This window comes from Artemia franciscana, chromosome 17 (assembly GCF_032884065.1).
Source record: "Artemia franciscana chromosome 17, ASM3288406v1, whole genome shotgun sequence".
Classification (NCBI taxonomy): domain Eukaryota; kingdom Metazoa; phylum Arthropoda; class Branchiopoda; order Anostraca; family Artemiidae; genus Artemia; species Artemia franciscana.
This window is the reverse complement of record NC_088879.1, coordinates 36,319,587-36,343,552: the sequence shown is the minus strand read 5'-3', so window position 1 is coordinate 36,343,552 and position 23,966 is coordinate 36,319,587. Positions and strand designations below refer to the sequence as shown.

The 23,966-nt window shown below is 34.5% G+C and overlaps 1 protein-coding gene across 3 annotated transcripts in view; it reads left to right on the top strand.

The window, feature by feature from the left end:
- The window catches only part of LOC136038211 (matrix metalloproteinase-2-like), a 251,182-nt gene that overhangs the window by 122,563 nt on the left and 104,653 nt on the right, over positions 1-23,966 (top strand). For all 3 annotated transcript variants that reach the window (XM_065721295.1, XM_065721294.1, XM_065721296.1), the window contains exon 3: positions 20,610-20,711. In XM_065721295.1, the coding sequence (XP_065577367.1) occupies positions 20,610-20,711 (102 nt within the window). The remainder of the gene's footprint in view (positions 1-20,609; positions 20,712-23,966) is intronic.

Here is a 23,966-nt window from a genome sequence, read left to right as displayed (position 1 = left end):
AGGCCCTAACTGTTAGCCCGACGTTCTTCCCTGGTTATTTTTTATCCTTTAGCAGCCAACTTTTTCAAAATTAGCAGATTCATGAACATTAGGGAATACAGAAAGTGTTAAACCCTTTATTTTGATTAAATAAAAAAAAACAAGTTATATTAACGGAAAGTAAGGAGCGACATTAAAACTTAAAACGAACAGAAATTACTTCGTATATGAAAGGAGATGCTTCCTCATCAACGCCCCGCTCTTTACGCTAAAGTTTGACTCTTTCTCTTAACTCTACTTTTTAAAACAGTAAAAAACTTTAGCGTAAAGAGTGGGGCGTTGATGAGGAAGTATCTCCTTTCATATACGAAGTAATTTCTGTTCGTTTTGAGTTTTATTGTCGCTCCTTACTTTCCATTAAAAAACTTGTTTTTTTATTTAATTTCTGAACGTTTTTCAATCAGTGCATGTTTTGATTTTGGCTCTCCGCAGATGAATAATTAAAACGAAATTTGCATATTTTTTTTTTTTTTGCTAAATGGCTTTCTCATAGTTTTGATCGAATGATTTTGAGAAAAAAGGAGTGGGGGAGGAGGCCCAGTTGCCCTCGATTTTTGGTTACTTAAAAAGGCAACTTGAATTTTTAATTTTTTTACGAACCTTTTTATTCGTAAAAGATATACATAACTTACAAATTAGCTTACGTAGCGAACTTCTGTATTCTCATGTTTTTGTTACGTATACAAAGGGGTTCATCCCCTCGTTAGAACCTCGCTCTTTACACTAAAGCTTAAATTTTGTTCCAATTTCTTAAGAATGACCCCTGAATCACAAAAGCCGTAGAATAAATACTTGAAATTACTAAAAATACTTTAGCTTTAAAAAGAGCGAGGTATTAGGAGAAGGTGAGCCCTCATATGCGTAATAATTTCTGTTCGTTTTAAATTTTAATGCTTCTCCTCACTTTCAGTTGAAAAAACTTTTTCATGTTTATTTTTTCATTGTATTTTTTAAATAATGCTAGATAATCCTGCGCTCCCTCCATGAAAAGTTTCTTCCCCCATGACAAATTCCTCCAAGGAGTCCCCCCAACATATGCCCCTCTTCTCAACTCCTCCCCCAACCTAAAAATCCCCCTGAAAACGTCTGTACACTTCCAAATAACCGTTACTATATGTAAGCACTGGTCAAAGTTTGTAACTTGTGGCCCCTCCCACGGGGACTCTGGGGGAGTAAGTCGTCCCCAAAGACATAGATATAAGGTTTTTTTACTACGCTGAATAAAATGGCTACCTCAGAATTTTAATCTGGTGACTTTGGGAAAATAATTGGCGTGGGAGGGGGCCTAGGTGCCCTCCAATTTTTTGGTCACTTAAAAAGGGCACTAGAACTTTTCATTTCCGTTTGAATGAGCCCTCTCGCAAGATTCTAGGACCACTGGGTCGATACGATCACCCCTGGGAAAAAACAAAACAAAAAACAAACAAACAAATAAACACGCATCCGTGATCTGCCTTCTGGCAAAAAATACAAAATTCCACATTTTTGTAGATAGGAGCTCGAAACTTCTACAATAGGGTTCTCTGATACACTGAATCTGATGGTCTGATTTTCGTTAAAATTCTATGACTTATAGGTTGTAGATTCTATGAGCTATTTTCTAAAATAAAGAAAATTTTTTCAGGCTCGTAACTTTTGATGGGTAAGACTAAACGTGATTAAAATTATGTATTTAAAATCAGCATTAAAATGCGATTATTTTGATGTAGCTATTGATATCAAAATTCCATTTTTTAGAGTTTTGGTTACTATTGAGCCGGGTTGCTCCTTACTACAGTTCGTTACCACGAACTGTTTTATAGGAGTAGTTGCATCGTTAGGAGCGAATGCGCAAGCGTCAAGCTTAAAAGACAAAAAACTAAAATGTAAAATACACAGTTTTTTGAACAGCTTGAATTGGGTGGCTAACTTGTTATTTCGCCAAGTAGATTTGCTGCACCCTTCGGGTCGAGATTGTTGTTTTACACCATAAAATATCATAAAATACCACTTTGTTTCCGCGCATCTTATGGTAATTAAAAAGGTCAACAGAGCGTTTTTTTTTTCAATTCATTCTGACGATATTCAAGACACATTTGTTCGGTACCATTACCAATGGGGAGTAATAACAGAACAGCAAACAAAGAAACGCCCATCCTTTTATCATCTTTTCCAAAAAAAGGCAAAATTTCACATTTTTGCAAATGAGGGCTTAAAAATCTACAATAAAGTTCTCTTATATCCTGAAGCAAGCGTAATTTTCATTCATTCAAGTAGTTCAACCGTTTTTAGTTGCTCTTTCCTTTTCAAACAGATCGTGGTAACTAACTGTAGTAAGGAGCGACCCGGCTCAATAGTAATCAAAACTCTAACAAATGGAATTTTGATACCAATAGCTACATCAAAAGAATCGCATTTTAATGCTGATTGTAAATATATAAGTTTCATCAAGTTTAGTCTTACCCACCAAAAGTTACGAGCCTGAGAAAATTTGCGTTTTTTCCCGTAGGAAAAAATCAGTCCCCGTGGGAGGGGCAACAAGTTACAAAATTTGACCAGTGCTTACATATAGTAATGGTTATTGGGAAGTGTACAGGCGTTTTCAGGAGGATTTTTTTGGTTGGGGGGACGGGTTGAGAAGAGGGGGATATGCTGGGGGAACTTTCCATCGAGAATTTGTCATGAGGGAAGGTAGCGCAGGATTTACTAGCATTATTAAAAAAAAACAATGAAAAAATAAATATGAAAAAGTTTTTTCAGCTGGAAGTAAGGAGCAGTATTAAAACTTAAAACAAACAGAAATTATTACCCATATGAGGGGCTCACCTCCTAATACCTTGCTCTTTATGCTAAAGCATTTTTAGTAATTTCAACTATTTATTCTACGGCTTTTGTGATTCAGGGGTCATTCTTAATGAATTGGGACAAAATTTAAGCTTTAGTGTAAAGAGCGAGGTACTGACGAGGGGGCAAACCCCCTCATATATGTAATAAAAACATGAGAATACAAAAGTTCTTTACGTAAGCTAATTTATAAGTTACGTAAATCTTTTACTAATAAAAAGATTCGCAAAAAATTAAAAGTTCTAGTTGCCTTTTTAATTAACCAAAAAATCGGAGGGCAACTAGGCTCCCCCCCCCCGCTCTTTTTTTTCTCAAAATCATTCGATCAAAATTATGAGAAAGCCATTTAGCCAAAAAAAAAGGCCAATTTCGTTTTGATTATTCCTCTGCGGAGAGTCAAATCAAAACATGCATTGATTCAAAAATGTTCAGAAATTAAATATAAAAAAACAAGGTTTTTTTAACTGAAAGTAAGGAGCGACATTAAAACTTAAAACGAACAGAAATTACTTCGTATATGAAAGGGGCTGCTTCCTCATCAACGCCTCGCTCTTTACGCTAAAGGTTTTTTCTGTTTTTAAGAGAAGAATTGAGAGAAAGAGTCAAAATTTAGCGTAAAGAGCGGGGCGTTGGATGAGGAAGCAGCCCCTTTCACATACGAAGTAATTTCTGTTCGTTTTAAGTTTTAATGTCGCTCCTTACTTTCAGTTAAAAAAAACTTGTTGTTTTTTTTTTTAATTCGAAAATAAAGCACGTTTTCCCTTGTTTGAAACTTTTCATATAAACATTGACCTTACTGAGTTGTTTTTTTTATCAGTAATTGTGATATATAAAATGGATAAACATAAATCGGACTATTTCTGTTTGATGGCTGAAAAAAGTTCCCATGTAAATAAAATCATTTTCATTACAATACGAAAAGTAACCAAACTATAATTTTACCTCTGATCTTTACTGTGTATAGATTAAGGATAAGATTTTTTTTTCCACAGTCTTAAGGCAAGCAAAGAATAGGTCTCTTGCTTCTATTCTACAATTACTCCATAGCCTAACCAATACTCCCATCTGTCGGTAGATTACACCAGTCAAAGCCATTGCTTAAAAGTAAATGCTTGGCCTACCTAAATAGTGAAGTGAATCGCCGAAAGCCTCTCTGTGTTTTAACACCATAGGGTCTATGACTACCTAAATAATATTAGAGGGTCCAACTTTTTGAAATTTGGCAATTACAACAACGTATACCAGTGTTGCTCCAAAAGCTTTTGAAAGAAAACTGAGAATGCGCAATCTTTGAGAATTTTTCAGCCTTTTGTTTTAAAAAAATGAAACTTTCACAGAAAATTCTTACTTTACTCCAGATTTCTCCTTGTCCCTATATTCAAAATAAGTGTCCCTAAAAGAATTGGTCTATCCCTAAAATAGGGTAATCTCCCATGGAACTGGAAAACCTGGAGCAGCCACCCTCTACAGTGACTCATTTTTGGATGCTCACTGGACATTTTCAAGTTCCAAACAGTGCTGCCAACGCTTTAAAGCAAATGTACCACAAAAAGCCCTAAAATTGTACCACTGATCAAAAATTGTACCATGTCTATTTTTTTAGCGTATTCGATCGGAAAAGTGCATTACAATTAAGAGAAGATAAGTAATAGATATTTTCTTTCAAAGATATTTGGGAGATCTCTTTTCCCCTGCGGAGACCATTTTGACGTCAGTCCTGCAAAAAGCAGAATTTCTATTGAATAAAAAATAATCAACAACCTTAGTTTTTATCTTCAAAACTGAACCGACATTTCCAAATATATGCTCAAATTCCAGTATAACATACAAAATACAACCAATTAAGTACATTTGAGGAACTCATTCCAGGTAAAAAAAATAAATAAATAATAAACCAGAAACAAGATAAAACGTGGAGAGACCGACGGGCGGACACAAATTGCAATCGAAACCCTATATGGCACTAAAGCTCATCATCTGAGTCAGAAGCCGTAACGTCACTTGCAGCAGATTTCTTATATCCTCTTCCAATACTTCTCCAGTAAGGGTGCATCATCATCCTCGTTGGGGGTTTCCAGTCCTTGGCAACAACTCTCTTAGCACCCAAAAGACCATTCAGGGTATTAAAGCCGAGTTCGTTTCTCAACTTGATGTTGTTGATATTGACAGCAGAAAAAGTCCTCTCAGCACAAGCAGACGAATGAGGTAGGATCAGCATCTTCATCATGAATTCACCCAAGAACGGGATACGGTGCGAGCTTAAATCAAATCATCAATATTTTATTGGTACCTGGCATCCAGCATTTGGCGTAGATGATAGATATACCTAGCATTTGACATAGGCTTTCCCCAAATCGGGAGTTAGTGACTCTTCCCTCATGAAAATCCATCCCCAGAAAAATTATCTTGCTATTTTCAATTGAAATGCCACCTTGAAACATGACCAATGTTACTTAGGTTATATTAACTCCATTGTTTCAGGTTTTGAGTGAGCAATTATTTACGTTGTAAAATTTAACCTGAATAGCCATATCTTATTGATGATTTGAGGTAAGCTCAGAAACCAACCAATCATAATTCATCTGTAGTAAGATAGGTCAGGGTTAGGGTACCAACAGCTATCCAGCGTTTGGCATAGGGTATCTAGCTTTATGCAGAGGCTATGTTTCAGTTTTTGTGTAAGCAATTAGTTACATTGTAAAATCGGACCTGAATACCCATATGCATCAGTCATAACAATCAGTGTAGGCTCAAGGTGGTATCTTTATTTTTCTTACTAAGGTTTAACAGAAGTCAGCCCGTTTGGCTGAATTCCTGACTGATTCCTTTCACCTTGTGAAGCTCGGTCCCCTCCTACTGCAGATAAATTGAGGAGTCTGAAAATGAATGAGTGAAATTGTCCTTGTACCTTTTTTGTCTATTCAGGCAAGACTTTTTTCTTGTCATATCCCCCCAGTTTTCAATTCTATTTTTAAAAGAATGTTTGTAGTAACTGAGAACAATGTTGGGTATATCTATCGTCTATGCCAAATTCTGGATACTGGGATCCAATAGAATATTGATGACTTGAGTGAAGCTCGGAAACAAACCCATCATAATTCATCTGTAGTGATATGGGTCAGGATTAGGGTACCAACAGCAATCCAGCGTTTGGCATAGGGTATCCAGCTTTATGCATAGGCTATGTCAAACACTAAATATACCCAGAATTTGGCATAGGGTATCCGAAAATCAGGGTTTGTGGTTGACTGGAATACTCCCAAAACAGAATTTGATTGGTGCTATCTAGAAAAATGAAAAATCAAGAGCAACAATGTTCTTTTATTACCAGGTAAGCGTAATTCCTTCAATGTATTTCATAGACTGAAGTAGGCCTACAGAGTCGAAGGGTCCCACATTTTTAATCAACCCTTTGATATGGTTGTTTTATAACAGTGGACTCCGCAATATCAAAGAGGGGTTAAGATTATTTTATAATCACACTCAATGCAAAAATAGCATAACTCTTCAGCTTAGTGAACATAAAAGGGTCAAGGTTTTCTTACTGCATCCAATAAGTTCAAAGGAAGAAAATATAAATTAGCTAAATCTCACTTCAGCCCGAGTGGACTACAAATCATATTTGAGACTTTGAGGGGGCAAATGAGTACCTCAGATGAACTAGAAATGACTCCTGGTTTTGACCCTGAGTTTCTCCGCAAAAATCATGATTTGCCTAGCCTAGGTTCTACTGCTATGTTAAGTATATGGTATGACCCCTTCCACAATATCTCCACCAAAAAGCTATGTGATGACTGACTGAACTTACAGGGTAGGATTCAACCTCAAACATACATACAAAAGTGGGGCTTTATAAGTGTTAGAAGATATTTCTTAATTGTCAAGAAACAAAATCTAGAGTCATAGGAACTACTTGGATTAAAAAAAATGTGCTTATGTCAAGGCATTGTGTTTTCCAATCGATTTTTTGTAACCTATCCAGTCATACTCAAACTCTCGGTTTTAGATATTGCAACCCAACAATATTGATGTACCACAATATTATACTCGGATTTATAATGTTGGGGCACCATGTCATGTTTCAAGGGAATGGTATAATCTGGTTAAAAGAAAGAAAAAAAATTATTTACTGTTGAGATTCTCATTCCAACAAATTTTTCTAGCCGGTCCATGGCTCCCACAATTTGAACTTTGAGGATGACTAAGCCCATTGCTCCTTCATATGGGGATAATTTGCTCCAGTGCCTCTTGGCATGAAGTCCATGTATTTTGTTTTGTTGTATGCGTCCTTGCTCCTCAACTATCTAGGATCAGTGGTTTTCATTGATTAGATAAACACATCGCGGTAAACCATCAATGTCTTGTTGCTTTTGAGTTAAATTCCTTTTATTTACGCCTCCTACCTATTTTGTACTTACCGTGCAGATGGCTGTGCTGCTTCACGCTATATTATTACAACAAGAGGCCTACAACAGGCACTTAAATTAATATGTAAAATAAAACTTAAAACTCTAGAAGAGAAAAAAAAAAAACTGCAATTGCCTCCGCTCGCTACGTTCTGAGGTCCAGTCAAATCGTATTGTACCGCATTTTGTAAAATGTACTAGGAAATTTGTGATAGTACCAGAATGTACGGTACAATTGTACCGCTGTTGGCTCTAGTTAATACCCAAACCAATAACAAGTATCAACCAAGTGCTATAAACGGCAATCTTGATTAATAAATGCTAATGGGAAGCTGGGCCCGCCAGATTCACAGCTACGGTCTTCTGAGGCAACAGCTATTCAAAAATTGTATAAGCTTATTTCGTAAATTCATGAAAAGTTGAACATCTACTCTTAATTAATTACCTTTCTTGTGCAAACTTTTACTTGATTTGAACCGTGTTTTTAAATTAAATTACAAAAGCTAAAATTTGAATTGAATATTAGTCAATTTTATTATCGTATATAAAGTATTTCTCATAATATAGTTATACAAGATTTTACCTAAAAACAAATTTAAGTAATATAAAAAGTATTTAGTCGAGAAATTAAAGCTGAAACGAAGGGTTACTACTCGTGCAAAAATTCTATTACATCTTTTGAGAGCGATCCCTGTTTCTCCCTGGTATCCCCCAGACAAAAAAAGCTTTCTTTACTCTAGTTCCGCATAGTTTCAAAGGTTTAAGTGTGGGGTGTATTGACGCTAGTTACTAATTTTAATCATTAAATTCAGCGAAACAGTTCGATATTTTTATAATAAAGGGAATTTGAGTTTTATTTGTCTACCAAGACTGCCTAGCCCTATTTCTTTTCTGTTAATTACACATTATGCTATTTAACATTTCTGCTTCAATGATTTATTCTTTAACTTTTTATTTTGAAACTTGAAGTTATTAAGGAATTGATGGATAAAAATAATATATATTCCGGTCCAATTTAAGAATAAACAAATATTTTTATCTTAAAGATCTTTCGAAAATATAATTACAAAACAACACGCCGTATACGCGTTTATATAGCGACATATACTTAGGCTATTTAAGATACAGCTATAAAAAATCAATATTATTCAAACGTCTTTATTTATTCATGCTGTGTAGGTAATAATTAATAATATATTCTTCTGTACCTGAGGGTGGGGGGTATAGTAGCGAGTACTAAGCAAGAAATTCTCAAAGACGATCATGTATACAAAAATCCCCCTAGAAGTGGAAACCATGACTGAATGGCAGTTCAATCTTTCAATCTACGTAAAGCATTTTTAAAAGTCAATCGCTTCCTACTTAAGATACTATTAGAGGTTCTATTAGGTTGCAAAATATGATTTTGTTGATTGATATAAAAGCGATCAGAGTTATTAAGTTCATTGTAAATGGGGCTTAGATAAATTACTAATATGAAGGGTATTTTTATCACGTGAAGGATTTTAAACCCGCTAGGAATTTCTTTCGTGGAAACCGTGCACCAACCATGCACCATTTGGTAGAAAGTGGGTGACCCCTCGGCTTTTAAGATCGTAAAGAAAACAAAAAATGTTGGCACCTGTTAAATGCGCTAACGAAAGAGGGCGCGAAGGAGTTTGCAAATTGGTTCGTACCACACGTAACGGGTTATAGTTTGTTATGATGCCTGGCAAGTCTGCTGATCTTGGAGATCCGCTGATCCGCTGATATGGAGAGGGGAAAAATAGATCGGTGCTTCTCCTTTGCTAAGGTCCCTTTTTCCCTATTCCACTGTTAAAACATGTTTGATCGAACAAAATGGGCAATTTCAAGAACTCAAGTGTAATGTCTTAGCTACTGTAACGGAGTCCTATTATACAAACTCAAAAATTTAATTTCATTAAACACAAACCTCATATCAAAGCGTCTCGGACAAAACTAAACTTCTTGTACAGACAATTGAGTCCTTCAAACAGTCAAAACTCGAAACGCGTCATAAGTCTTTTGATTTCTTATAGCATTTATGCTTTGTCACATAATGCCTCTCGAGTTTCTGCAGTCTATTTGCATTTTAAAGTATTCCACGCTTAAAGTACCAGAGACATAAACACAAATTTTTAGCCCCCCCCCCACTGGAATCATCTTAGGTCTTACAGAAGCTGGAAACCGTGAAATTCCAAAGTTTTTCTTTCGGTTCTTTCGAAATTATAAGTTTAGAGTGAAAACCACATTCTCATCAGCGTTGCCAGGCTGAACTATGTGGCATATGTCTTTAGCCTTTTTTGCAGATTTTTCATTATTGTGTCTTATATTTTTAAATTTAGCGCCCGTTTAAAAATACGGAGATTTTTTCCAATAAAAAATGAGTTCCTTTTAACTGTCAGAGCAGCGGTTCTCAAACTGTGGTACGCGTACCCCTTGGGGTACGCAAAAATGTTTAGGGGGTACGCGGCTGGCCAACAAAAAATAAAACAACTCTTTAACTTTAGGATTGGCAATATTTTAGCTATAATTTACTTAGTATTGGTAACTGAGAAGGGATTCCTAAAAATTTTGTGGGTAAAAAGGGGTACAGTGTCTAAATAAGTTCGAGAATCACTGGTATAGAGTAATGTACCATACAGCAATTAGCTATGTCTGTTAACTCTCAGCTCTGAAACAATCTTGTGACGTTATGTAATAATTGCCTCATGGAGTTTTTCTTATCGATATAAGTTCTTCTCATTGTTCAGTAGATAGTTTTCAATAAAATTAACGAATCTTGCATGCTAGGGGGAGCGGCATGGGGACTTCAAATTTTGTGTTGAGAAGAGGAGGGCAGAATATTGCTGACGCACTAGTAATCTAATTACCAAGAACAACGTTATCTGCTTAGCATAATATCGATGAATTAGTATCTTTATAAATTCAACACGGTTGGGTACGCTGTACACGTATCTTTATAAATTCAACACGGTTGGATACGGTTGGTAAACGGATAGGTCGGCAAGAAACCGCCGGCGTCGCATTGTTATACACTATGGTTATTCATAACTCTGACCCTCTGTAATTGATATTTTTTTGTCAATATAAATGCTTTTAGAAATTCAGAAATTTTGTATTATAATGCGATGGTAAAACCTGTCATTGACTGGGTTTTATCTAGTACTCATCATAAAAATTGATACATCTTGTGATTTCTTGTCTCCCTCTGGATATATCTAGTCTTCAATCGGACAGAGCAAGAGCAATTGTCATTGGTTTATTCAATCGCTGAGCTAGATAACAGTCAAGCTTGCGTTTAAAAACATAACTACGAACGACTACAGTGCCAACATTATATACCTTGCTTTGCTGGAAAAGGTAAACATAACGGCATTGGACTTTAAAGTCCCCACAGGAGGGACAGACTTCTGTTTCATGGTCATTCAGTCAGGAAGTGCAATGGGAGGGGGAGGCCAGCCACCATGTGCTTTCGCACACCCTTCTTGTTTACCTTCCCCAGGTTTCTCCAGGTACCCGTTCAGAGTTGGGTTGGCACTGGTTGACGTAGAAAGTTGCACTACTGACCACCTGTTCTAAACCAAATGACCAGTAACATATATTCAACTTTCAAGCGTAGTTTTTATTTTCGAGCAATCAGACCTGTTGTAAAGGGCCATAAGTCGTCAGTGTATTATTTTCTTTTTTTTCATTTACCAGAGTCACCTCATACGGAAGGGGTGGTCGTATAAACTTTAGAAAGGTTCCAGTGTCTTCCACGCCCTTTTTTCTCCAAATGCACCTGACCCAAATTTTGAGATAGTCATTTTGTTCAATATAGTCCAAAGGTCAAATAACAGTTTCTATTGAGGGAAAATAAAGGAAAATAAAATTCAATTACACGTTATTTTTATTTTTTGATGACTAATATTCCTTTGAAACTGAAAACCAGAATTGTTTTTTCAATTTTAAATAAATTTTATAAAATCGTAAATTTTATTCTTTTTCCCACTGAATTTGCTTTAAGACAAAAGATTTTTTTTATTTAAAGTTTCAGAAGCTGGTTATAAGCTTGACGAGACTACATAAACATAAACTAAAAAATATAAAAAATTTAAGCGTGAATTAATGAAGGTATATTCATCGTTCATGCTGGAACTGTGTACATTCATGGTGCAGAAAGAAAAAACAAAGATCGATAGAGCGGATAGCTTCGTGTAGCTGGGTAGTTTCATAAGCAGCGCAATAGCGCTGCCTAATTAAGGAGTGATGTGGGCATAAACTTTTTTTTTCAGACCAGGGCACTTCGTATTGAAGAAGTTGTCGTAGAAACTTCGAAAGGGGCTCATTCGATTGGAAATTGAAAACTCTAATGTCTTTTTTAATAGTCGAAAGTGATATGAGGGCAACCAGCCCCCCCCCCTCACACACGTTCATCATTTGCCCAAACACGTCCAATCAAAATTTTGGAATAGTCATTTTGTTCAGCTTTGTTGAAAGGTATGTCCGGATGACAACCCGCCTCAGCCTTCAGGGTAAGGGCTATAAGTTATACTAGTGGCTTATTACTAATGTATAAGGTTTTTATGGATGGGGTGGTCGTAAAAAATTTGGAAGGGGCTCGTTGGATTGGAAATAGAAAGTTCTATTGTCCTTTTTAAGAGTAAAAAATGATCGAAGAGCAACTAGTCCCCCCTTACATTGTCTTTTCCCCAAATGTATCCTATAGAAATTTTGAGAAATCCATTTTGTTCAAAAAAGTCTAAAGATCATATAACAATTCCTTTGGGGTTAAAACGACCCCCCAGTGTCTGAGGGCAAGGATTTTAAGTTTTGCCCTGGGGAAATATAAAATTTTATGTAAGGGTTGGTCATATAAACTTTAGAGGAGGCTAATTTGGTTGGAAATGTAAGTTCTAGTTCTCTTTGAAGAGTCACAATTGGTGAAGGGCAAATGGCTCTCCCCCCCCCCCCCGAAGCCTATCTTTTTCTGTCTTATCTGTTAGAACATGTAACAATGCCTCCATGGTGGACAAAACCCCCAGAGCGCAGGGGCAAGCGAAGTAAGTTAAGCCCCGGGGCAAGGTTTTATGGAACGGGTGGTCGTATAAATTTAGGATGTGGCTCATTTGATCCGAAGTCGAAAGTTCTAGTGTCCTTTGTAAGAGTCAAAAGTGAATGGAGGGCAACCACCCCATAGTCCTCCGGTAAAGGACTGTAAGTTAGTCCATTCGTTCATTAACTACATATAGTATATTTTATTGAGAAAGGTATGCATGTTTGACTTTCTACTATCCAAAAAGACAAAGGACATTCAGGAGATCCTTTTAGAGAATGTTGAGGGGAGTGTTGAAGTAAATCAAAACACAATATGTATATACGGGTTGTCAAACGTGCGTTACTCAGGAATGACTAAATATGTTAATTTCAAACTTTCAAGAAATAGTAAGGGAGATGATCAATTGTCCAAAACGGCAATATTTACATGCTATTGCTACTGCTACTACAACTACCACGACTACTGCTACTATTACTACTACAGCCACAGTACAACATTTACAAAATTAAGAGGAAATTTGAACTATATCAAAAGACACTATGTGAATACACATTGTCGAAAGAGCATATCTCAAGGATGGATTCTGTTATTAAGTTGGAACTTGAGAGAATACTTAAAGGGTTGATCATCTTCACATACCAAACTTGGTATGTTCCTGATATTTTGCTGATGCGACTTATTAACAACCTGTCCAGAGCATAATTTGAACTTACTGAAAACAAAAATGACCGTTTAGTATAGTTATACTGATATTTATTCCTTGAAGTTTTAATGTTTTTTTTTTTATTTATTAGTTAAAAAGGTGAAAACATTAAAATGTATTTTGTATTTAGTAAAGTGCAAATTATGTTCTAGTCTTGAGAAGGCATGAGGGTTACGGCCCTACTCATTTGAATGTTGTCTCCTTTTGAGTTTGACTCGGTTATTCTATTGTAATTTCTGTTTGTTTTGAGTTTTAATTATTTATTGTTGATGATTTGGGGTAGTTTTACGCTTGAAAGATTATTTGACTTTATTTCTGCTCATTTCGGTTTAATGAACCCCTTCACTTTTCATTAAAAAACTTGATTTGTCGAAAAAGCTTTTAAACTAAATATTAGTAAAGACGGTGTTTGCAGAGAAGATGAACCCGGGGATGTTTTTTCGCAGCAGAAAAGGTTTGCAAGAACAGGAAGAAAAGCCTTGGAAAAGATTAGAATATTGGAAGCTACAGTATTGACAGTGGTCAAGTGACGTTCTGAAACGTGGGCACTCCAAAAAGGGAAGAGGATTTGCTTTATGTTTATCAGATATATTGCTTATGGATTGTTTTGGATATCCGACTGACTAACCATATCTCAAACAGTTGCTGTTCGAGAAATGTGGTTCAAGCCCGCTTTGTAGGGCTGTAATGAGAGAAAGGTTGAGATGACTAGGACATGTTTTGGGAATAAAGGATGACATATTGCCCTTGTCGGCAGACCATCTAGGGCCTAACGAAAAACAGCTCGTCCCCGAATGAGGTGGGAGGATATCATAAGCAAGAAATTTAAAGGAATTGACACTTCCTGTGAGGGTGTAAAGAAGGAGGCTTTCAGTAGATCGGGATAGAGGAGTGAGCGTGCTTGGCTTGGTAATACAGTGAGTTATTAGTAGTAGTAGTAGATTACTCGTCATCGCATTCATATCTTCACTCGAGTGCTTATACAAACTTTAAATAACAATTTTTCTTCCATAAAGTGGAGCCTGAAAAGTATTCCGTCTAAGTTTTTCGAATTGATTTTAGAAAATGTTTTCCAAAAATATATTTTTAAAGACGTAAAACAAAAATGAACAGAAATTAAAATAAGTAATCAGTTCAGACTGAATAAAAACAAGTATAGCTATAGATGAAACGGAGCCTAAAAAAACATCAAATCAAAATAATCATTCAAATCAAACTTGAATGAGGATAAATCCCCCAAAACAGGAGTAGGGATCCATGAAAAGCAGCACCAGAGCGGTGCCTCTGACAAATCATCCTCCCCGGTCAAACTTGTACATTTGGTGAGCACAAAATAACACGTCAAACTCCTTGGCTTTTAGGCATTTTAGGTATAACTGTTCAAGTGAGTCAAGAATTGACTTTTTGAACGAAATAACTAATTAGCAATTAAGTGTTTCAGGTGTTAGATATAATTAATTTATTTTAAAGAAGTTAAACTTTTTTTTTAATTTTTTGTGTATTCATTTAAATTCTTATCGTTTTTTCCCCTTAAACAATAAAGAACACAACAATTTGGACAGCAACAAATGTTGTCTAGACGACCTTGTAATTTTCACATAAAGTCTTGCTAAGCCTTATATAGGATTTGTCCTATATTTATTTCGAGAAGAAGAATATTATGTTGAACAACCTATAAAACAAATACACTCATACTCGACATCATTTCTACTGGAGAGAAGACACTAGGGACCAATTTCCCCTTAAGAAGGGGAAATGACCTAAGAAGCACGGGAAATACTGACGAGTTTGTGGGAAATATTGATCGGTTAGAAAGTCATTGACTGGAAAATAGTTTCTAAGCAATTTGTCTCGCTGCTACAAGAATGAAATTAGACAGGAAAGCGTTTAGTCAATAAAGAACCAAAGTGTTTATAGGACTTGTCTGCTGAATTAATGAAATCTCCTGAAACATGCTAAGACCTTTTATTTGATGCATACAGAAGTCAGTCTAATTAATTTACTTTGTTTATTTTTTTAAATACCAAAGCACCTGATTGGCTTTTAAATTTCTACATCCATATAAAGTATTGACTATTTCTTCAGCTGCTAGTCTGGCTAAGCCAATTTCAGAAATGAAGTGACCATTAGATTCAACGTGGGCATCATTTCAGAAATGAAGGGATCTTCTCATTCAACGTTGGGACTATGGGTATCAAATCTAAAAATCCCCACAATTCTCACATTCAACTACATCAGTAAACAACAAAAACAACTTTTGACATTTTTCATCTTATTTCTTGTTGTAAACCCTTAACTCTTCGTGGCGGTTTCGAGATCTGGCTACATGTTTCACTAGGAGGTTATGTCTGTAGTTTTTGTTCGACAAACGACAATCATTTTTGATCCATTGACCTACCGAATCTCTCAAAACACCAAGTAATTCTAGGTTAGACGTGATAGTGGACCATCAGCCTTAATTTTCCAACCACTAACTTGATTCCTCAGCATCAATAGCGCGGGGCACGCCAAGCACTGCTTTGATATCGTTTTCAGAGGGCGTTGTTGTGCAGGCCATTATTTTGACACCAGTAGGTTTCTGAATTTGACGGTATTTAATATAGTTGAGTGGTTTTCAGCTATGTTTTGAAGTGAATAAGTGATGGTGCGTTTAGATCGTCTTATCTTCAATATATGTCGCCATAATTCATAGTAGAAGACATCGATAGTTCAGGCTTCTGAAACTTTTTGTGGTTTTGAAGCCATAAAGTAGCTTGAAAATCATCATTATGTTGAAGATCTGTGCCTTAGTCTATAGAAGAAAACGTCTATTTTTGTAGTGGGTTATTTTGCAGACACTCAATCCTGTTCAAACAGTACGTCAGTGTATTGAATCAGGTACGTAAGTGAATTTGCAATAAAAATTAATAGTGGATACATGGCTCCTAAGGAAAATGCCTCATGAAGATCCAAATCAAAGTTCTGGTGTATCAACTTCACAAAATGAAAGTAGTCCTGAACGTCTTATTGCTAATGAGTAGCCTAAAAAAAAAAATATGAAATTCTGGCAAATGAATCTAAAAGTAAAAAAGAAAAAAATAAGACGACTTGTACTTGAAATTATATTTTATTTGGGCTGGAAGCTCAGCTGATCCTATTCCACAATTGTTGTTTGTTCTGAAATTTTATCAAACAAATCTATGAAACCTTTTCTTTTAAAACGGCATTTTGAAACCAAACATGTGAATTTAGTAGAAAAAGAGTAGCAGTACTTTGAACGTCTTTTGGAAGATCTTGAAAGTATGAAATTCACAATGAAACAGTTTTCTGGTGCAGAACAAAATGAAAGAGTTGTAAAAGTTTATTACAATGTTAGTCATTTGATTGCGAATGATAGTAAAAGCCATACTATTGGCGAAAATCTAATCCTCTCTGCCGCATCAGAAATTGTTTTTTGCATGTTTGGAGGGAAAGAGGCAAAAAGAACTAAAAACAATTTCATTGTCAAATGATACAGTTTCAAGAAAAATTAGTGATATGGCGTATGACACAAAAGAACAACTTGTCAGAGCAATTCGAGGTAGTCCTTGCTTTGTTTTACTACTCGATGAAACCACAGATGTCACTGGCATCTTCCAACACATCGTTTTTGTACGTGACATTTTTCTAGACCTGACTACCTTTCAAAAGGAGCTAGTCGTTCAGGTCTTATGTGCTCCCACGCTGAACATCAAATACTTGACTGTTGGCACTACATTGTTAGATCTCTGGATTGGTATTAGGAAGGAATGCAAAGAACTGTCAAGCACTGCTTTTAATTTTCGTGTAGGGTTTTACACCACTTACTTATGTGAAAAGGGTTTCTCAAGTTTAACCTATCTTTATAGTAAATCTATAAACAAATTAAATGGTTGATGGTATTTAACTAGAAAATCTAACCTTAGAATCATCTGCAGGGTTCAAAAAAACTTTCCTACGTCTTTGACTCCCTTTCTTTGGCGCAAAATCCCTGTCGGGTCTCGCCCGATTTCTCTTCTTTTCTTTTCGATAAAAAGCAAAGCATTTTGACAAATAAAAACCATAAAAAATCTAAAGCTGGATATCACTCAATATTGATTGAAATATCGATTCAATTTATGATATTATTTTAAAATGAGCCCATAGTTAATAATTGTAACAAGGTCTTGCAAAATCACCAGAGATTAAATTAACTACAAGACCAAAAGAATATCAGCATTGCATATCAACAAAAGTATTATTTCCCAACAAACTAATGCATTTTATATGGAATTAACTTTCTTATTATTTATCCAGTTGCTTTTGTGCGTTCGTAATAGTCACTCAAATTGTGTATATCTACACTGTGATAAACAATGGCATAGTAAATATATATATATATATATATATATATATATATATATATATATATATATATATATATATATATATATATATATATATATATATATATATATATATATATATATATTATTTTTTAGTTTAGATTTTATTTCTTTATTTTAAACTTTATAGATTAATTTTATCTTTTCTCTTTAAGCTGGTTATGTCTTATATTATTTCAATTTTTAGCCATGAAGTTACCTAGTTTTATACAGGCAAAACATCCGTCGAGTTTATCGCCTTTTTTTTCTAATGGCTAACGACCCGTTGTTTTGCAGTTTTATCATGAGATTTTTCTCTCTTTGTCTTATAGGGACCATCGTATATTATTTTCAATATAAGGGCAAAAGACACCCGAGTTGTTTAGAGGGCTTGGGAGGGAATAAAAATTTTTTTTAGTCCCTATTGTTTCTAAGTTGTGTTTGATTGCTTGACAGAAAAACAGAGTAGCACCACTCTTACTAGTAAAACTTGTTTTTTATCATGTCATTTTGTTTTTATATTGCTGCTGATATATAACAAATAAAACGAACTGTTTGAAACACAATACGTTTTCAGTAAAGGTCAAGTGATGCTCTGGCTTTTAGAAGGCTTAGTAGCTCCTAGCCCTACTCCTGTTTATGGTAAATTATGTTCGCTTTAAGTTTTGATTATTCAGTTTAATTTCCTTTCGTTTTAGGACTAATTTATTCATTAATTTCCCCGTCAACTGTAGGAACAGCCCCAATGCTAGTCCTATCATTCTTTTTAAAACAACAGATTGTTGCTGCGTTGCTCTTCAGACTTTTATGGAATTTTTACTGTAGTCAGGAAGTAATGAGAACAGTAGGCTAATGTGAATTCAAATAGCTCTAGCTATACTTTTTCTATATATGTAAAATTTAATTTATGTCTGTCCACCTGTTTTCATTACTACATTGCTCATCCGATCGCCAAGAACCTCTGAAAAAGTCGTCGATTACACTATTGCGAAGGTTTTAGGTATGAAGTACCCCTCTCAAGGCCCTCACAACGCGCTGACTGAAATTAGAGACCCCAGAATACAAATGCTTGATAGTTCCTTCCATTCACACTATTCACATTTTCTGGGTAGTAGGTATAATCATAAAACAAAGCCTGACTGGTAAGTCAGTAATCCTAGCCTTATTTTTCAAATATTTAAAATTTAAATATACGACAGTTATGTTGTACGCGGGGACAAATTTTCCAGGGGAAAATTTTCCAAGAGGAAATAATTTACTGGGGATAAATTTTTCAGATACCTTTAAATTTAAAAAATTAACCGTTCTTTATACACAGGGGGAATTCCCCCTGAGAATTCTTCGCGAAGGGGGTCTTTTCCACAAAGGGGGATTTTCTCCGAATTGTCTTTCATTTGAGGTCGTACCAACAAGCGACCGGTAAGGTAGTTAGTCAATAAAAATTTGAATTGATGTCACATTGATTGTCATGATCGCGTTGATAATATAGTAACAGTAGAAATAAGGTGAGGCAAATTTGTTTTGTTCATCCTTGGTCCTACTGTCGAGAAATTTCTTAGTCCTTTATTTGTTATTCCTACCTCCCAACTAGGGGCATCAAGTATGTGCCTGTTGGAGTGAGGGAGGGGGGCAATAGCCATCCTAGATTTTGAAAAAAACTTTCTTTTGTATCTTCATTCAAACAACTCGATAAAAATCTTTGTCCTATTCCGTAAGTTTTAAATGGTTATTCCGTTTGATTTTGTTTGTTTAAGGATTAACTTATTCATTTATTTCACCACCAACTGTAGGAACAGACCTGTTCCTGCTCCTATCATTCCTGTTAAAATTGCCCTCTTCCCTGAGATTTTGAATTTTTTTTTTTTTAATTCATTTAAAAAAACAAACAAAGTGTTCCCCATCCCAGGTTTTTAAAAATAACTTTATATCATCATTAAACAAACCGAAAAAAAATCTTTTCCCCCTCTATACACTTTGTATCTTGGCGCCATTCTCCACAATCCTAGTGCCGCCACAATTCCGTTTTCTTAATGCGTAACAGTAGGAGATTGCCATAAATCATTCAAACTCGATGCCGCACTAATCTCTTAACTTTAACATTTTTTTTTTCACATCTAATTATCCCAGATTTGTAGAGTGTCTCTAGGAGAAGATTAGACGAAATAATCTAAGTTGACAGAAGACAATAATTTATGTAAGATTCCATACTCGATCTTCATCTTCTAGCTTTTCACCCTATATCTATTCCCGCTTGGATCGTTTCCAACTGAATTACTTTAGAACAATGGGGTGGTTGGAAATAGCCAATCTTTTCTGGCATGTCTTCATCGGTAATAGGGAATGCCCTCTTCAAAACACTAATGCTTTTTAACGAATCTCCCCACAATTCACTCATCTCTCAATCCGATCTTTCTTTACAAATTAGTGCCCCCTCCCAACAAAGGAAAGGCAAATGATTAGAGGCATGGCATCTTTTACAGTAGCCTGTTATACAAGTCACCCATATAAAAAAAGAGCATTTTACCGGCAAGTCTAGTGCAGGGCTACATCCACGTTTTTTGGGGGGAGGGTGCTTTACACAAGGATTTTTTCCGGGGGGTTCACAAAAAAAAACTCAAAAAATACATACAAAATGTTGTTTATATCCTTTTTTGTTACGTTTTTACGAGTCAGATCAAACATTTTTGGGTGGGTCTATTGTACTATTTATCTTGTTTGATTACATTATCTTGCATTTGTAATTACTTGATAAATTAATTATTTGATAAAGAAGCAATTACCTGATTACTAGTATGTGATATATAAAATTAATTGTATCTCTTCTCAAAATCCATCGTTTTTCTTGCTTATTATGAACCGTAAAACTATTCTCTACTTGATTTTTACCGCCATAACCAGTATGAATAGCAGTGGCAGTCAAATTTTCAAATTTAAATCAAATATGCAGTATGAATTCGGGGCGTCAATTCACGAAAACACTGGAAAGGGGGATTATATCGCAAATTCTAGGATAAACAGTTTCGTTTTTTTTTCAACGGTAATACCCGAAAAGGTATTTTTGAATGAGATACGAAAATTGTGTATTTTCCAAATGCCAAGGAGGGAAATTGCTTCCAACTTACCCCCTTCTTGTTGACGTGCCTGAGTAGGAATTTTATCTATCAGCTCGAATTTCTTCTAAACAGTCAAAGAAAAGTCCAGTATTCAGTAAGTAACTGATATTTATTTTTTTACAGTTAAATTATATGATGAGATTTGGCTATCTGCCGACGTCAGACTTGGAAACTGGCAATCTTAGATCTGAAGAAGAAGTTATAAAAGCTATCAAAGAAATGCAGGTTAGTTTTCAATCACTTCATCCTCTTTTTTCACTCGTTTGCTAACCTTCTCTGATTTGTATAGCTCCTCTTCATTCCATTTCTTTTCCTATTTTCCTCTGCATTTTACAGGACTTTCTGTTAGCTTTGGAGAGAGAGGGAGTGGATAGAGAGGGCAGAATATATTCTTTTACCGTGCTTAAAATACGATAATTTACATCGAATTCGGAATTCAAATCCTACGCATAGAAACGTATAGTAATTTTTTAGTTCCCCCCTTGTGTTACAGAATTTTTAGTAAATTGCTGAAGAATTTTACATCTTAGTTAACATTTTGAAATTTAACATATCTCCTTATCTATAGATTTGGTGTCAAATTGTTTAACTAGTAGCGTTATCTATTAATTTAGGAATTTACTGTAGGTGTCTCTAATATAAATCAATATGGAAACTCTAACGGTGGATTAAACAGTGATTGATCTTCCTGTTGAAGCTAGATTTATTTAAAAAAAAAAAGCACCGTCCTTTTTTGCAACAAACAAAAATTTGCATTTAATAAAATTTCCACAAAGAGGGTAAAATCTTTAAGAAAAAAACCTCAAAGTTGCAAAATAAAGACATCACTCTTAGTTGATCATCCTGAGGCTATGTTTTCAAAACTAAGCTCCCTTCTGGAAGAAGGCTCCAACATTTGGAGACAATAAATAATGTCTTATAATTTCAATATAATTCCTATTATAAACTGATAGTTTTGCTATTGCTAGTTTTGAAGACGTCTTTTTTTCATTATTTTCTGTAGATATATGATGATATGATATAGATTTATTGCCTGTCAAAACTGTACAAATACAATAGGGGGCAGGGTACGACTAAAAAAAGAAAAAGGTAGCAAGTTACAGTTTAACTTGCTGTAAATATACAACAGATAATATACAACAACGAAAAAATACAACGAAAAATATACAACAGATTAAATAACTGAAAATTCAAGTATTAAATAAGATAAGATACAAAAAAGAAAAAGGCATCAAAATAAAGTTTAAGTCAAATATATACATCAGATTTAATAAACATATCATTGAACTATTAAAAATAAATTATAATTCAAACATACTCTGAAGAATCACCCAAGGGTGATCTAGAGTCTGGAAATTATTTTGAAAATTAATTACTCTCATAGGGAAAGCAACATCTGGATCTATCAGACCAAATCTTTTGATCAAATACTGGTTACTGGTCCACGGTGGTAGCCCAAGAAAATACCAGCAAAAATTATTTTTGTTCTTATTTTGAACTTGAACTAATGTAAAGTTAGGAATGTTATATAAATTTTTTATAAGTTTTTCTCTCCAATCTATGAGAGTTAGTTGCATTATGTGGCTTTTTTAACATAGAATATTTCATGCAATCCATATGCATTAAAGGAATGTCTCGTTATACCGAAAAGAAAAACAATTATAAAACATAGAATTTTGAACATAGAATTTTGAACATTCAAAGGTTAAGCAAAATTTGTAAATTAAATTAATTTCAAGCTATAAAATGTGTTGTGATAAATATTATAAATATATTGTAGATAAATTACAATTTACTATATAATGAATTACATGTAATAAATTAAGCAACGGAAAAAAAACCTAAAAATAACGATAAAGCTCATAAACAATTGAATCTACTTATAATTAATGTGTTACATTAGTTTAAGAACAAATTATTTATTGGTATAGCCATGCGGGGATGTATTATAATGTATTTGCTTTTATTTTTCAAATTAACTGTTGAACAGATAAAATTTATACATGATTAAATTAGGCATAAATCAATACCTGGTATTAATCCCCGAAAGTTATTAGCCTTTTAAAGGAGATGCGATTCAATTGAACACAAAATCAAAAGGATACAAAGAGTATTAATATTAAAACATTTAATAAATCCTCCCCCGCCTGCGTATGGCTCTCAAATTAACAAGAGCTATAGAACTCATAAGATCACAATTAATGTCAGCAGTTGTCACAATTAATGTCACAATTATGTTCTTCCTGTGACTTTCTTACTGTTGTCCAATTTTATCCACTATAATTTTAGTGGTAACTATAAAACTATAAGTCAAAAGAATACAAAGAGCATTAATATTGAAAAATCTAATAAATCCTCCCCCGTCTACTAATGGTTCTCAAATTAAATACCGACGAAGACCACACTACCTTTCCATCACAAACACCAAAAACAAGAAGAATAATAGGGAATTTCTCAAGACAGTGGGAAATTCCCTATTTTTCTTCTTGTTTTTGGTGTTTGGTTCTCAAATTGACTTCTCAAATTAACAAGAGCAATATAATTCATAAGAACACTAGATTATCATAGAGCTGTTTAAGAGTTAATTTGAAAGCTAATTCTTACTCTACAGGCTTTTTATAAATTAGTCTTGATAATGCCATAATGAGGTGCCATATTGTAGGAAATTGCTCATGGATTGGAAGAACTGGAAAATACAAACAGTGTACTATTGAAATCTTCTTGGCCGAAAGCCTTTAACCCGAAGTTCAAAATTTTTCTTCTTGAGTATTCCCTCTCAAGTCACTTTAGTAATGGGAAGTTTTAACGAGCGTTGTCAACAAAAGTGTTGCAAAAGAATCCAATTAACGCTAAATAAGAAATACTAACAATTTCACAGATTAAAGAGGGTAATAATTTTTAATATGAAAACAAATTTTTGAGAATTTCTAAGAGATTGAAACCCCTCAAAAATAACGTAACGCCAGATCTAAATCAAAATTGAAGGGTTTGAACAATCATCATCTTAAACTCGTTAGCTACATCACAATTATGTTCTTCTGTGACTTTTTTACTGTTGTCCGTTATCTAATTAAAAAGGAAATGCTTCAAAAAGTTTTTCTCTCCTACTAATGAGGATTATTTAGATTAAGTGGCTTAATTATCATAAAATATCTTGAACATGTCGCATTCTATCTTGTAACAGTTTGAATATAATGCTTAGAAAAAAAAAATCTATTGTGTTTTTTAAAATGTGCTTTAAGAAACTGTGTTTTACGTAAAATTAATTAGTGTGTTTGATTAGTTTAAGAATATTTAAATTATTAATGTATTTTAATTTCGCTGTTTTAATTTTAGTTCGTTTTAATAATGCTTTATTATACTCTTCACGATTGCCACTGTAACACATACTGCTATAGATGAATAAATAAAACCAAAAACAAACAGAAAGTGAAATGAATAATCAAACCAAAGTTAAAAAGAACCATAATGAGCTTTACT